The sequence below is a fragment of the Saccoglossus kowalevskii genome, chromosome 11 (genome assembly GCF_978046115.1).
Source record: "Saccoglossus kowalevskii chromosome 11, keSacKowa6.1, whole genome shotgun sequence".
Taxonomy (NCBI): Eukaryota; Metazoa; Hemichordata; class Enteropneusta; family Harrimaniidae; genus Saccoglossus; species Saccoglossus kowalevskii.
Window position 1 is genome coordinate 5,372,321 of NC_140651.1, and position 13,829 is coordinate 5,386,149.

The following is a 13,829-nucleotide window of genomic DNA, read 5'->3' on the forward strand; positions in this document are numbered from 1 at the left end:
TTAGCTAAAGTGTCAACAATCTCATTGTGAGAATATACTTTATTTCAAATTAGTGACATCTTGAATTAGCTAAATTACAGATTAGCTAAATTAGCTAAAATAACATGCTAGCTAAAAAGACATGTTTTACAGTAGTCTGTAAAATTCATTGTACACAAATTAAAAGACAAATTTAAACTTGGTCTAATAGGTTTTATGTTGATACAGTGCATAGTACGCTGTCTTACGTGATTCAATAGTCTGATTGCAATGCACATGGCTGCATAGTTCGAAAAACAATTCCCATAATGCATTGTGAAAATGTATAGTCTTTTAAATACAAATCATAATAGCAATTGCGTCTTCATCAAGAAAATAAGAACCCCTCCCAACCGTAAAGTTTAATTAATTTTTACAGTAAAGAAAACAAACCATTTATGGCTAGAAACAAATGTAATGCGATATGGGTGCAGTATTTTTGAGCTGGATGTCACGAGCTTAACTGAATTTCAAAGCTGGGGTCGCAAGTTTAATTTCAAACTATAGGGCAGAGGCTTCATTTCAAACTAGAGGTCACGATAGTCATTGTAAAATAGTGCTCACCAGACATAATATTAAACGGGAACTTTTCCAAATTTTACCACAAATTTACAATACCAACTCATCACCTCTGATACCAAAGAGAGTAAACACGTGTAACCTAGGCGTATATTATTGTAAGTGAAAATGAAAGATTAATTTAGCGACAATTAGTTGTTTGGGTGATGTTCACACATTCGTGGAATGGGCATCTGGGTTTTATTTTGTAAAAAACCTAAATATCATTTAGCCCATTATTACAAAAGTAATAACGACACAATGCAAAAAAAAAAAAAAAAATGCCATAGTCCCCGTTGCTCCTTTTAATAATTTCACACTATAATGTGAAACGGTGGCACCATGGAGTACTTTAGTTACTTGAAAGACGGAAAATAATAATGATTGGTATAAATTATATTACAAACTGGTAACACAACAGTTGCAATAACAGTTGGACGGCACTCTGACCAACAAGAAGAAACCACAACTGGTTTAGATTCAGATATCATTGGATACTAAAGCATCTTTGTCATCTTTAGTTGGATTTATTTTCTCTTTCTGAGCTCGTTCTTTGGCTTCGAGTCGAGACTGTGCGATTACCGAAAACAATAGTACGACCATTATGAACCCCACAACAGCAATGGCGGCGATTGCATAGTAATTAAAAGGGTCGTACTTTGTAACGAAATTGTCACAACTGCTGTCTCCTATGACCTCTGACCCGTCATCCAATAGCGTATAGATACAGGTACGATATGTTGTATAGTGTTCTAGATTAGTCAAATCGTATGAGATTACAGTGACGTCGATTACGTCACTCATTTCAACACTCGCCGTCTTGTACGTGATTTGAAAACCTGTAACGTTGTCGGTTGAACCTGGACGCGACCACATGACTGTTGCTGATGTGGTAGTGATCTGAGTGAAATTCAGTCCTTTCACGCTGTAGTCAGAGTCAGCTGTATCAGCTAAGTGAAAGATGACCCAGAAAACCAACAATCCTAGTATTACGGTGGTAGTCATATTTGGACGAAATTTGTAACGCCAGCAAATTCTGGAACGATAAACCAAATAGCAATAATTATTGATATGTAGTAACCGTGATAATTTTCATATTATGTAATAATACACCACATTTTATCGTCGAAGGCAAGAATGTTGTTGTTATATATAGAAATTTAAAATATGTTTCAATAAATTTTAATTGATGGTTGAAAGCCATTTGACCAATCACAGCGCTTTAGCAAATGAATGGAGCACGTATGTTAGGCATGCGTTGTAGTAAATCAACCAATGATTGGCAGAAATCTGCAAATACTCGTGGCTTGGCAGAAATCTGCAAAGACTCGTGGGAGTGAAATAGGTTACATAGAAATTGAACGCGTTTTCTCTGGATTTAAATGAAGTTCGAAAGATATAACTATTTTACATTTTGATTGATGATAGCATTGCATAACTTACAATCACGTGTATACCGTACGGGGTGCAATGGCGTACTATGCTGTGAGATATTAGTATTCACTCTGTGACTTGAAATATTACTGTTATAACTACGCATGTTATGAAATTATTGTGTTTTTTATAATTGCTAATGTGACTCAATACCAGAATAACACAATTTTGGGGATATTAAAGATGCAATATGAACAAAAAAAATATTTTTAAATATTTGTTTTTGTTACTTTGATCATATAATTTAGTATGATATAACAATGATGCAATATTCGTTAGATGAAAAATGAAAACGTTTAATACGTTTATTGTTACACGGACTAAAACAACCAGTTCACAAACATATTAGTCCATTTTGTACTTTAAACGCCCAATTATTGTTAAGAATTAGCATAATGCATGCGCATATAGTTACTGTAAATTTACTTTTCTGCTGGTTTGGCACTGTGCCAGCTCGACCTCTCAAACACCGGAGTCCGCCGCAGGAAATCGTGGGCTTTATAAATCATGCTTTGACATAGCCAGGGGAACTATGTTATATATCGACTCTTTGGGTAATACAGATAAATCACAATGCCGATGTATGCTCACAAATTAACTGTTTTGTGTCAGAACTGATACTAGACAGTGACTGTGAAAATAATACAATACCGCTTTTTGCTTTCAGTTCAGAATGACTGTGTCTCGTTCACTATTCATACCTATGTAGTTACTTACAATAAAAGCAATCTGCGTGACGTGGCGACGAATGGTACCATGCAAAGTGTAGTAGAGCGTACCACATACAACACCTATAGCGAACTATTTTAATTACAACTACTTCTATTTTTTATCACTCGTTCATTCCTATGAAGCATTAATGGACCCGAGACCGGAACCACAGGGAGAGCATGCACTTCTAGTTAACACGATTTAGTTTAAAGTTAGCGTGTCATTTGGTCGATACAAGTAGAAAACTGGGGCTTGGCGAAGATATAAATGTCGGGTGCTCAGGTGAGCGTGACAAGTCTGCGGAGAGTATACGAATGAAAAATACAAATACACGCATGCGCCATGTGTTAGGCCATGCAAAGATCATCTACATTGGTTTTGCATTAGGGAATGTATGTTGTAGGTTGTAGGATATGCAAATGGTAATCATAGCACGCTGGCAGGAATTTTTTGAAATGTTGTAAAGTTATTTCCTGTGACTGGAAGTCCGAATAAAACGTTGGGTAGCCACCGAGCTGTTGTTGAATTAAAACCCTGGGAGTATGCATTAATTCGTTGACGTAGTACGCATATAATTAGAAGTTGACCCATGACACATTACTCGTCGTCGTTTTCAACAGGTAGAAACAGGGTTATTTTGGACAATGGCGTTATGAAAAGACCTACTAAAATAACGACTTAAACCACCTTTAATACACAGTGGGAGACATTGTCCACGTTACCGTCGCATATGCCCCAACCACCCTACTTGTAGTCGCCTGTCGTGAACCCGATGACAACCTTAAGTAATTAGTCTATCCCCTGTAGCTGTAATATATGTAGCCAATCACAAATAATGTGTACCCACAGAGAAGGCAAAATTGACTTTACGTAGCGCCATGTAGTACCCGGAAACGATCACTTTTTGCAACTTCAAAAATCGGTTTCCATCAACATTGGTAATCGACGTGACATATTCGTCATAATTAATATTAACAGATATTTGACAAATTATGAAAGCAGAGCAGAACTCTGAAACTTACCTTAAACGACCTTTTCAGCAAATTACGACTCCGGGCTCTGACGTAGTGTGGTAGGTATTGTGTATATTTCAATACAATGTAAACAGTAACACGACAGACTGCTTACAAGAACTATTGTGCTCACACGGTGTTATAGACCCCGTTGCTAAAACACTCATACCGCGTATAACAGAACATGAGCGATGTAATTAACGACGTCACAGAGGTGATGTTTGTCCGAGTCCTGACCCTGTTTTGTAATTTAGGCTGCATCATGAGTTCTCAAGACGTGTGTGTCCAATCTTTGTATCAACGGTGGTACTAGATTTGGTCTGGTGCAGGAACAGGTGGTTTATTGAAGAAACTAGACAGACTATCAGTAATTTTGCCAGAAAATCGGCAAGATACACGGTCTGAATTCTACACTTCCCTATCCATTCGGCACAATTGCAGTCGCCGATATACCATGCACGATAACGTGCAACTAGGTACGCAGAGAATCCATTGAAACCTGTTTACCAACACTGATATACATTGTTTTGAAGTAGATTCAAGTCATACCAATACTACAAAACCCCATGTCGGGTCTTGAACGTCGGGTCGTGTGCTTCTGTTTATATGGCTTGAATCAACGGATGTCATGTAGTAAACGTGTTTACGTGTCGCATGTGGTTTGAACCACGCTTTAAGAAACAGGATATACATATTCATAAACAAGAGTTGGAACAAATCATAAAAATTACTAGACTAATATAATAAATTTGATAGTGCCAATATCCTCTTCATTTGTATGTATATATATCAATAATTAAAATTGTTTTTAATGAGTAATGTATCGACATTGTTTTCATTTGAATTCATCTATAAATATACAATAATGTTTTGAGAGATTAATATTTTTTTAAATGACGAACAGCTTTTACCCATCTACGTCAGTCGTTTTACGTCACATACGAATTTCGAAGCTGATGGTGAAATCAAACCTATTTATGGCCTCATAGATTCCTATGTTTTGGTGAATTTTCCACACAAAAAACATGATTAAAAGTTCAAAACAGCTTTTACTCATCTACGTCAGTCATTTTACGTTACATACGCATTTCGAAGCTGATGGTGAAATAAAACCTATTCATGGCCTCATAGATTTCTATGTTTTGGTGAATTTTCAAAAAAAAAACACGATTAAAAGTTCAAATCATTTTTCTACTTCCAAATCTCGACAGGAAAAAAAACATATGTTATCCACCTCAAAATCTTACACAATGGATGTAAACAAAATATACTGATATCTCAGGCTATCTATCTTCAAAATTCACAAAACCAAAGTCAGTTTAATAGTGTCACATAGTTTCCAGATCTACTGGTCACCCGTATTCGTCAATAAACAAACCTTTACGTACTAAACAGCTGACGCAATTGAAGTACGCCCTCATACATCGCGTTTGAGATAAAATGTGGATGTTAAAAAAACTATCCTCGGGGGCGGACATCCGGGCATTTTCAACGCCTGGCAACCTGCGGCGGTGAAAACAAAGGCCAAAAACTCGCAGAAAACGGTACTTTGGGATGATTGTTGAGACTCTGAACAGTGTAACAAGATTAGCCCTACGTGTGTAACATATATAAATTTGGCTGTTCGGGATTACTTCAAAGTTGAGTTTGTGTTGTTTTCTCGAATTTTCACCGGCTCGACCGGCGTTCCACAGCAGCGCGCACAGAGCCCATAGAAATGCATGTACATGTACAGTGGTGCGCGTCGTAGCAACGTGGAACGTCTTGTGACGTAGTTCCGCCCCCGAGGATACATTAACACCAACCATATGATTTTAGAACTGAGAGCACTGATATGCTAATTGTGGTATGGGGCCTCATTCTACAAGATGTCCCGGTTCTTTTTTAACCATTCAATTCAAATCCAGGCCACTCGAGGAGCACAGTCTCCGTGTCGCCACCAACGGCCAGCTAATATACACTATTTTGGTGATCGGTAAGTGACATGTATGATGAATGGTTTTATTATCAACACACAGCAGCCATCCAGACTATTACTTTATCTTTAAGTATAGAATATACATTCCATGGGCGTAGGAATGGCAATATGCGACAATGGGGTATATGAGCGTATATCTAACAGATACTGTAAAGCGAGGAGAAGAACGACTTATGAAAAGCATTCAAGTTGAACGTATTGGTTATTTTAAAGAGCGACAGTCGCCGTGCAGCACGCGCTGGAACGCCATGTAAACAAACAATGTACATTACACGAGTTGTATAGGTTGCATGGGACTCATATCGAACATGTTAGATGCTGATATAGTGTGATGACGTGTGTTAACCTAATATGGTATTAAAATGACGTGATGCGCAGTAGAGTTATATTACACACATTTTTAATCGCTTAGGTGAAAGTGACAATATAATACCCCCAGCAAGCGAGTCGGTACGGCGATGCAGATCAGTCAATATTTACGAGCCAAGTTCTGTGAACAAACTTTATCGAGGTCTCAACAAGACGACTTTCAAGATTTTAACTAATAAAACCGCAAACAGACGAGTAAATAATGTCGATATGAGCATGCATTACTGCGTGATTTAACAGACTGGGCAGCAGCTTGAAAACTAAATACGATAATAGTATCTCAAATTGAGATTAGAACTCTACACATGGTACGTTATGGATGGGAAACATTAGAATAGATACCAGCATGAGTAGATAATAAACAAACTACATGAGTTTCTCGTCCTGTGTTGGACTGAAATACGAGCCTTCCCGTGCCAGGGACGGACAGTGAGAATTTAGCTACGGGGTGCTATTACTATGTAGTGTTTTGTTTTGTTAAATACTTACTTCATTGTAAATAGGGAATCATGGATGGCGATAATCACGCGATAATTATGTTCTTTATATCCTGCATATAATGGGTACATGCAAACAGAATATTATATGACAATTTATTCAATATTTGAGACTTTTACATCATATAATGTAATTTTGCTAATAGATCAAATAATCGTTATGGGATACCGATACACTATTGACACTAACAGTCAGTGAACGGTTCCTGCATTGAAAGCGGAAAGGGAAAGTTTTAGAGCGATGGGAAGTTGTATAGCATTTTTATTTGGTCATTGGATTCACACAGGAGGGGAGTTGAATGGGTGCACGTTGCGTAAAGGGAAGTTTAATAATGCTTGCACGAGTTGATGGATACTATACTTAGGTCACTGGGTGTACGCGGTAGAGGGGAGTCTATGGGCGACTGTATGTGTTAGCACTGGGTGTACCTGGTAGACAGAAGTCCAAGGGCGACTGTGTTGGCAGGGAGTGTATGCGGTAGGGGGGATTTTAAGGGTGATTGTTTTAAATGTGTGGTGAATCAATGGATGTATGCAAAATGAAATATGAGAGTAGGGTTTCACTTCATACTTTGATTTGTTTAACACTGTGACCATGTTTATTATACGACGTTGATTAGTCGATTATATGCCGCATACAAATAAAAACATAAAATAGAGTGGCATGTGAGTGGTCAATATAGGAATGAAAAGTACACCAGTACCGATATATATTTGATCATGCATAGTTTAGACTTAAAATTACCATACATGAATCCATCATGTCACTTCATGTGTATTATTAGCGGTGAATTTATAGAAAGTTGACAACATTCTAAATTTGAATTTTCGTTTTCGAGTATTTCCTTTGTGTCTTCGTCAGTAGTCAGTACTAATAAATAAATATATTGTTTTCGTGTTTTAATTTGAAAACAACTGTTTTCAAACCTGTCACCCTCATACGATTCTACGTAGTCCACCCGTAAATAAATGGTATTACCCTGAGTGTATATATGCATTCATATGCGCTCAGATTTAAAGGGTATGTAAATGAGTGCATAATTTTGTGAACAGAATCTCTAGATGAAACGTTTGAGATGGCTCAGCTAGTATATATTAGTTATAAAACTCAGTGAGTTCATTAAAATGATGTATAGAAATCACTACATTACATTGAAATGAGCAGGCTCTCGGCGGAGATAACTACGATATTACAATGCACATTTCAATTAGCGTGTGTATATAAATCGTAGAAAGCTCAACCTGAGATACCTATATGTATAATATCAAAGCAATCGAACTTGCATTTTTCAACAGGTGTCGAATATATCACATTTTATCAAAAATGACAACATTATTCATCAAAATTAGAGTTTTAAAGATATTATTCCAAAATGAACAAATCTAAGAGAAAATTACGCAAGGTACAATACACCAAGTATCAAGCAATCAGACGCGGACAACGGCGACGGACAATAAGTAATATTAGTCGGCAGCGGAGCTCAAAAGAGACCATGTTGCTCACCGTTCCCGTCAAAGATTCATTATCTAATTTGGTGAGCAACACTATAATTGTTCTAACTAGTATCACGTAAAACAAGAATACTCAACAGAAGTTTCCTAGCGAAACTGCTCGCCTAATGTTGCATGTGCTGTGTTGGGTCGCTTAGTGTACACGGGAGGGTGGGAGTGCCTGTGTTGGGTCACCAGGTGTACAAGGAAGGGTAAGAGTGCTTGTGTTGGGCCACTGAGTGTTGTAAACGGGAGGGTGGGAGTGCTTGTGTTGGGTCACCAGGTGTACACGGGAGGGTGGGAGTGCTTGTGTTAGGTCACCAGGTGTACAATGAAGGGTAAGAGTGCTTGTGTTGGGCCACTGAGTGTTGTAAACGGGAGGGTGGGAGTGCTTGCGTTGGGTCACCAGGTGTACAAGGAAGGGTGGAAGTGCTTGTGTTGGGCCACTGAGTGTTGTACACGGGAGGGTGGGAGTGCCTGTGTTGGGTCACCAGGTGTACAAGGAAGGGTAAGAGTGATTGTGTCGGGCCACTGAGTGTTGTACACGGGAGGGTGGGAGTGCCTGTGTTGGGTCACCAGGTGTACATGGAAGGGTAAGAGTGCTTGTGTTGGGCCACTGAGTGTTGTAAACGGGAGGGTGGGAGTGCTTGTGTTGGGTCACCAAGTGTAAATGGAAGGGTGTCAGTGCTTGTGTCGGGCCACTAAGTGTACATGGAAGGGTAAGAGTAAGGGTAAGAGTGCTTGTGTTGGGGCACGGAAAGGGATCATTTTAGAGCGACTGTGTTGTGTCACTGGGTGTACGCGACTCGTGAGGGAGAATTCAAGGGTGTTCGTGTTTGGTTGCTGGGAGTACTCTGGAACGGGATTTAAGAATGCTTATGATGCGTTGATGCGGAGGGATGTTGTATAGCATTTGTATTTGGTCTTTGGGTATACACAGGAGGGGAGTTGAATGGGTTCAAGTTGCGTAAATAGAAGTTTAATAATGCTTGCGTGAGTTACTGGATACTACACTTAGGTCGCTGGGTGTACGCGGTAGAGGGAAGTCTATGGGCGACGGAGGTGGCACTGGGTGTACGTGGTAGGGGATGTTTAAAGGCGACGGTGGTGGCACTGGGTGTACGTGGTAGGGGATGTTTAAAGGCGACGGTGGTGGCACTGGGTGTACGTGGTAGGGGATGTTTAAAGGCGACGGTGGTGGCACTGGGTGTACGTGGTAGGGGATGTTTAAAGGCGACGGTGGTGGCACTGGGTGTATGCGATAGGCGGAAGTCTAAGGACGACTGTGTTGACAGGGAGTGTATGCGGTAGGGGGGATTTTAAGGGTGATTGCTTTAAAGGTGTAGTGAATCAATGGATGTACACGAAAAGAAATGTGAGAGTAGGGAGAGGTTTCACTTCATACTTTGATTTATTTAACACTGTGACCATGTTTATTATACGACGTTGTCTCATGATTAGTCTATTATATATCGCATACAAGACATAAAACAGAGTCGCATGTGTTCCGTCACTCATTGATGGCTTCAAATGAGTCATAGAACCATGATTTGATATGTGATCCGTAGTTACTAACACAGAGTCTGAGTGTTTGTTTTCATGTCAGCATATTATTAAACACGTATTCTTGTCTTTTTATTACCATAATGGAACTACCATCCACATTAACGATTACTAAAGGAATGAACCACGTCTTTTGCAGCGTCCATCCCATCATTATTCAAAATTGTACTTTTAATTAGCTGATATACAAGGGATGAAATGTCACGTACATCACATACATTTTGGGAACCTCCTTTTTGTTCCAACAAAACACATTTATACCGTTAGTGTCGATTAATGCATCGTGTATTCTTTGATGGTCAGGAACCACAATTAGTCTCAACTCTAAGCAAGGGGCATAGTATACGCCGCCCCCACGAGGAGATGAACAGTGACACTCAAGTGTTGCATCAACTAAGAATAAGATAAGTGACATGACCTTGGAACATGCAATAACATGTACATGTTGTAGCATTGCCCATAGTCAGATAAAATAAGCCATATGGAAGATTAGAGAAATCAGTTGATTCAATAATTTAGTAAATGGCGGAACACAATAGGATGACGAAGTCAAAAATCACATATGGTAGTCATTTCTTTGAAAGGACCAATGTCATGCGACGTAAGTATATAAAATCATGTGCTTTGTGCGTGGTTGACGCATTGAAAACCATTGGGGTATATAAATATGATACATAAATAACATGAGAACTGTTAATTTTGGCAAATACTGCAACACAATTTATTAAATTACACGATCTATAAGATAAATAAAACAGACATAGCATTTTGAAAACTAGAATACCTTAAAAATTAATGACAAATTCTACTGTACGCATAAGTTAGCTTTGCTTAAACAGTTCTACGTCAGTCTTGCATTTGAATAATACAAAATTATAAAATACTACTATAAAATATATTCTACACCGTCACACGCAGTATTGAGACTATGCAGTCACTATGCTATGTTAAACAACTACGGATATAATACAATACAGGAAGGCATCCGCTGTGAAATTCCACAGACTTAGATTAAACCATCTACTACCATAATTGGCTTACTGTTCACCAACCAATTTGAGTAATTACCTAACGGGAAAAAAAATCATTCACTACAAAGACTCACCATGGATTGCGTGGATCCAGTTACATGGCATTACTAAAACACGGGTCACATTCTCACAGAAACTCAGTGAACGTAATTTGTTATAATAAAGGTAGAGTTTATTTGAAACGTCACAGGATCTTCCATTTTAGTTTCAATCTGATGCCAAAATCCATGGTGTAAACCATGCATCAAATGAAGCCTGTGCGTAAGCTGATTGTATACTTATAACTAGTGTCAAATTTCATGCATTTTAGTTTGACGTATTTGTTAAGTGGTCAACATGTCCTGTAAACAGACATTTTTCAAGCCAACTCATATTCGTGCCATGCTTGTATAATAACTGAAATAACATCATATTATAGCAATATTTTCTAAGATTATTGCATTAATACGCTTCCTCTATATGTACATACTATTGCTGACTGAGTATTTATATCAGTGCCATTGTGTGGACGTTTTTACCGGGCAGAATCTACAATATTTTGGTTTTTAAAGGAAATAAACGCAATATAAAGTAACGAAATTTACTGAATTTTGTTTGTTTGTTTGTGTGTTGTTTTCTTCTGATTGTATATTAAATCATTAGCACATTCAGGTTTGTTGTTTTGTATTTTACTGTTGATGTAATCTTGTAGATTTGAGTTTCATTAACTAACCTAATGATTAGCATCTATATGTAATTAAGTTAAACAATCCTTATAAACATATTCAATAAATAGAAAACAATCAAAAATCTCTGATGACATTCACAATTACTGTGTTCTGAATACGATTTGCTTGGTACTCGGTATGGGAAATAAATTAATATATGGTGAGCTATATCCAAAATAGTGACTCTATACGTGGTGTTGAATCATAGCTGTAAGCGAGTGTAACACAAGTGTTAGAATGGGTCAAGTTACCAAAGGTTTGCGTGACATAAATGTACTCAAGGAAAACACTTTCTCTCAACCAATAGGAATACAAGCAGCAAACGTTGCTTTTAAAATAATACAATTAATATATTATATTGCAAATGTTTTCAACACGCATGTGTTACATTACAATGTCTGGTTTTAGCGCCTGGTCACCTCAGTAGAGATATTCATGACAAATGAAGGTGTTAAACTCACTGATGCAATACTTAAATTTAATTTGATGGTTCTAGAACCTATATCGATATTTCTAAACATTATCCAATCGTACTAAACGTCTTGAGTAATGCATCATGATTTCAAGTATACTCCCGTGATTATCTCATAAAAAATGACTTGACCACGCACTGTACGTTGGGTGTCCGTTTTGGGAATGTTACAAGGCCAATAAACACATGATATATTTCACTGTCGTGTTTCCTAAAATTATAGAATACAATTTAAGAACAGAAAAATACATATTATTACTTCTTAGGTTTTTTTCTTCGTAAGCAAAAAAGAAAGTGAGAGAATAATTTACAATATTACAAACGATTACATCGTCGTCTGTTGCGCCGTTTGCAATGTCGGATATCTTGTAAAAGTTCAATAACACTAGTACGGAATTTTCTATTCACAAAACTGTAAATAAATGGGTTGAGGACATTGTTCAAAAAATACAAAAATACAAGTACTTTGACGGGCGATGGGTATGCGTCATAGTTACGCCAATTGAGGGCGGGAATAAAACTAAAAACAAACAGTGGTACCCACGATATAACAAATACTAGCGTAACTAGCATTAACATCACCACTGTACGATCTAGTCCAGTGCGCTGTGTCAATGAACTTATTCTCTGTCTACTGGGCAGTCTTGGTATTATTTTCTTTCTTTTCGGACTACTTTCAAGAGTGGACGCCCAGGAAATTGAGGAACTTTGACGTGTGAAGTTCTTTCTTCGTGTCGCCGGTGATGGTTTACGTATGCCGGTATCCGTAACCGTATCCTTATTGGCAGACCCGTATAAAGTTACAATCCCATTGAGGTTTTCATCTTTCTCCTTTGACTCATTTTTAGCACAAGTGTCACGTTCTTTTTCAACATTTATACAAAAACATGTATCTTGCTCTGGGCATTGTTCCTGTGTCAAAGTAGTGCAAGTGAGTGTGCTTTCTGCCGTTAGTACACGATGCAGTGAACTTTTAGGTGTGGAAGCACGAGAACTGTCCGAATCATCCGCCGTCACCGCTGACTGTATTATTGGACTTGGTAGAGCCTTGTCTGATGAGATACTGTCCGATGATTGGCTGATAATTCGTATTTTGCGACATGTAGGGCTTTCTCCACTTTTTCTTCTATATCGGCGAGTGCTATTATTCTTTTCTGTTCCGGTTGCCGATCGTTGTTCACTAAATGATCTGTCTTTGGAGCGAGCTCCTAGAGTATTAATTCGTATCTTCGACCGGTTACGGACGGTGAAGATGACCTTAGTATAAAGGGTCACGGTCATTACAACTAATATACAGTAGAGCGTGAAAAGAGTTCGAAAAAAGACCAAGTCGACTTTGGGATCGCAGACATAATCGCACATGTAATAATACACACCGTTTCTTTGACGGTAACTTATACCATACATGAAAAAGACGGGAGATGCGGTTGCCAAGGAAACTATGAAACATACAACAATGACGATTTTCGCTTTTCTTGGCGTGAAGACGAACTGTAGTGGTTTACATATAGCATAGTATCGATCCACTGCAATGACCCCGGTGATAAGAAGAGAACACGCGATGCTCACAAACCACATGTACGTAAATGTTAAACAAGCAGCAACATTGGTGAAATTATCCAAGCTGTGGCTATACAAAAAGTATGGCAAAACCACGCCACAAATAAAAAAGTCGTTTGCTGCTAAACTCATAATAAAATAATGTGGACTAGTTTTTCGACGTTTTCGGCCATATACTATCAAGACAATGCCGTTTCCGATAAAACCTAGTAATGTGAAGATGACAACGCAAATCGCGACTGCCGTAACGAGGGTTTGATTGGTATATCTTGGTACATTGTGCCCAAATTGCGTACTACTCGTGTTAGTGACGATAGATGCATTCAGTGACTTGAACGACATGACGGAAATTGTTAAAGATAAATGTATATATCAGGTGAAGTTCACGATACCTGCCGTTGATGGCATTATTTGCCACTTACTGACT

The 13,829-nt window shown here is 38.3% G+C and overlaps 2 protein-coding genes across 2 annotated transcripts; both read right to left on the reverse strand.

Annotated features, from left to right (window-relative positions):
* Positions 1–860: 860 nt before the first annotated feature.
* Positions 861–3,865, reverse strand: LOC100370251 (uncharacterized). The gene is made up of 2 exons (XM_085505659.1): positions 3,744–3,865; positions 861–1,612 (listed from the first exon to the last, which is right to left on the reverse strand). The coding sequence occupies exon 2, from the start codon at positions 1,579–1,581 to the stop codon at positions 1,057–1,059; it is 525 nt and encodes a 174-aa protein (XP_085361785.1). The 5' UTR covers positions 1,582–1,612; positions 3,744–3,865; the 3' UTR covers positions 861–1,056.
* A 7,834-nt stretch (positions 3,866–11,699) lies between these two features.
* On the reverse strand, positions 11,700–13,744 carry LOC144349688 (uncharacterized). The gene has a single exon (XM_078008206.2). The coding sequence runs from the start codon at positions 13,742–13,744 to the stop codon at positions 12,158–12,160; it is 1,587 nt and encodes a 528-aa protein (XP_077864332.2). The 3' UTR covers positions 11,700–12,157.
* Between the last annotated feature and the right edge of the window lie 85 nt (positions 13,745–13,829).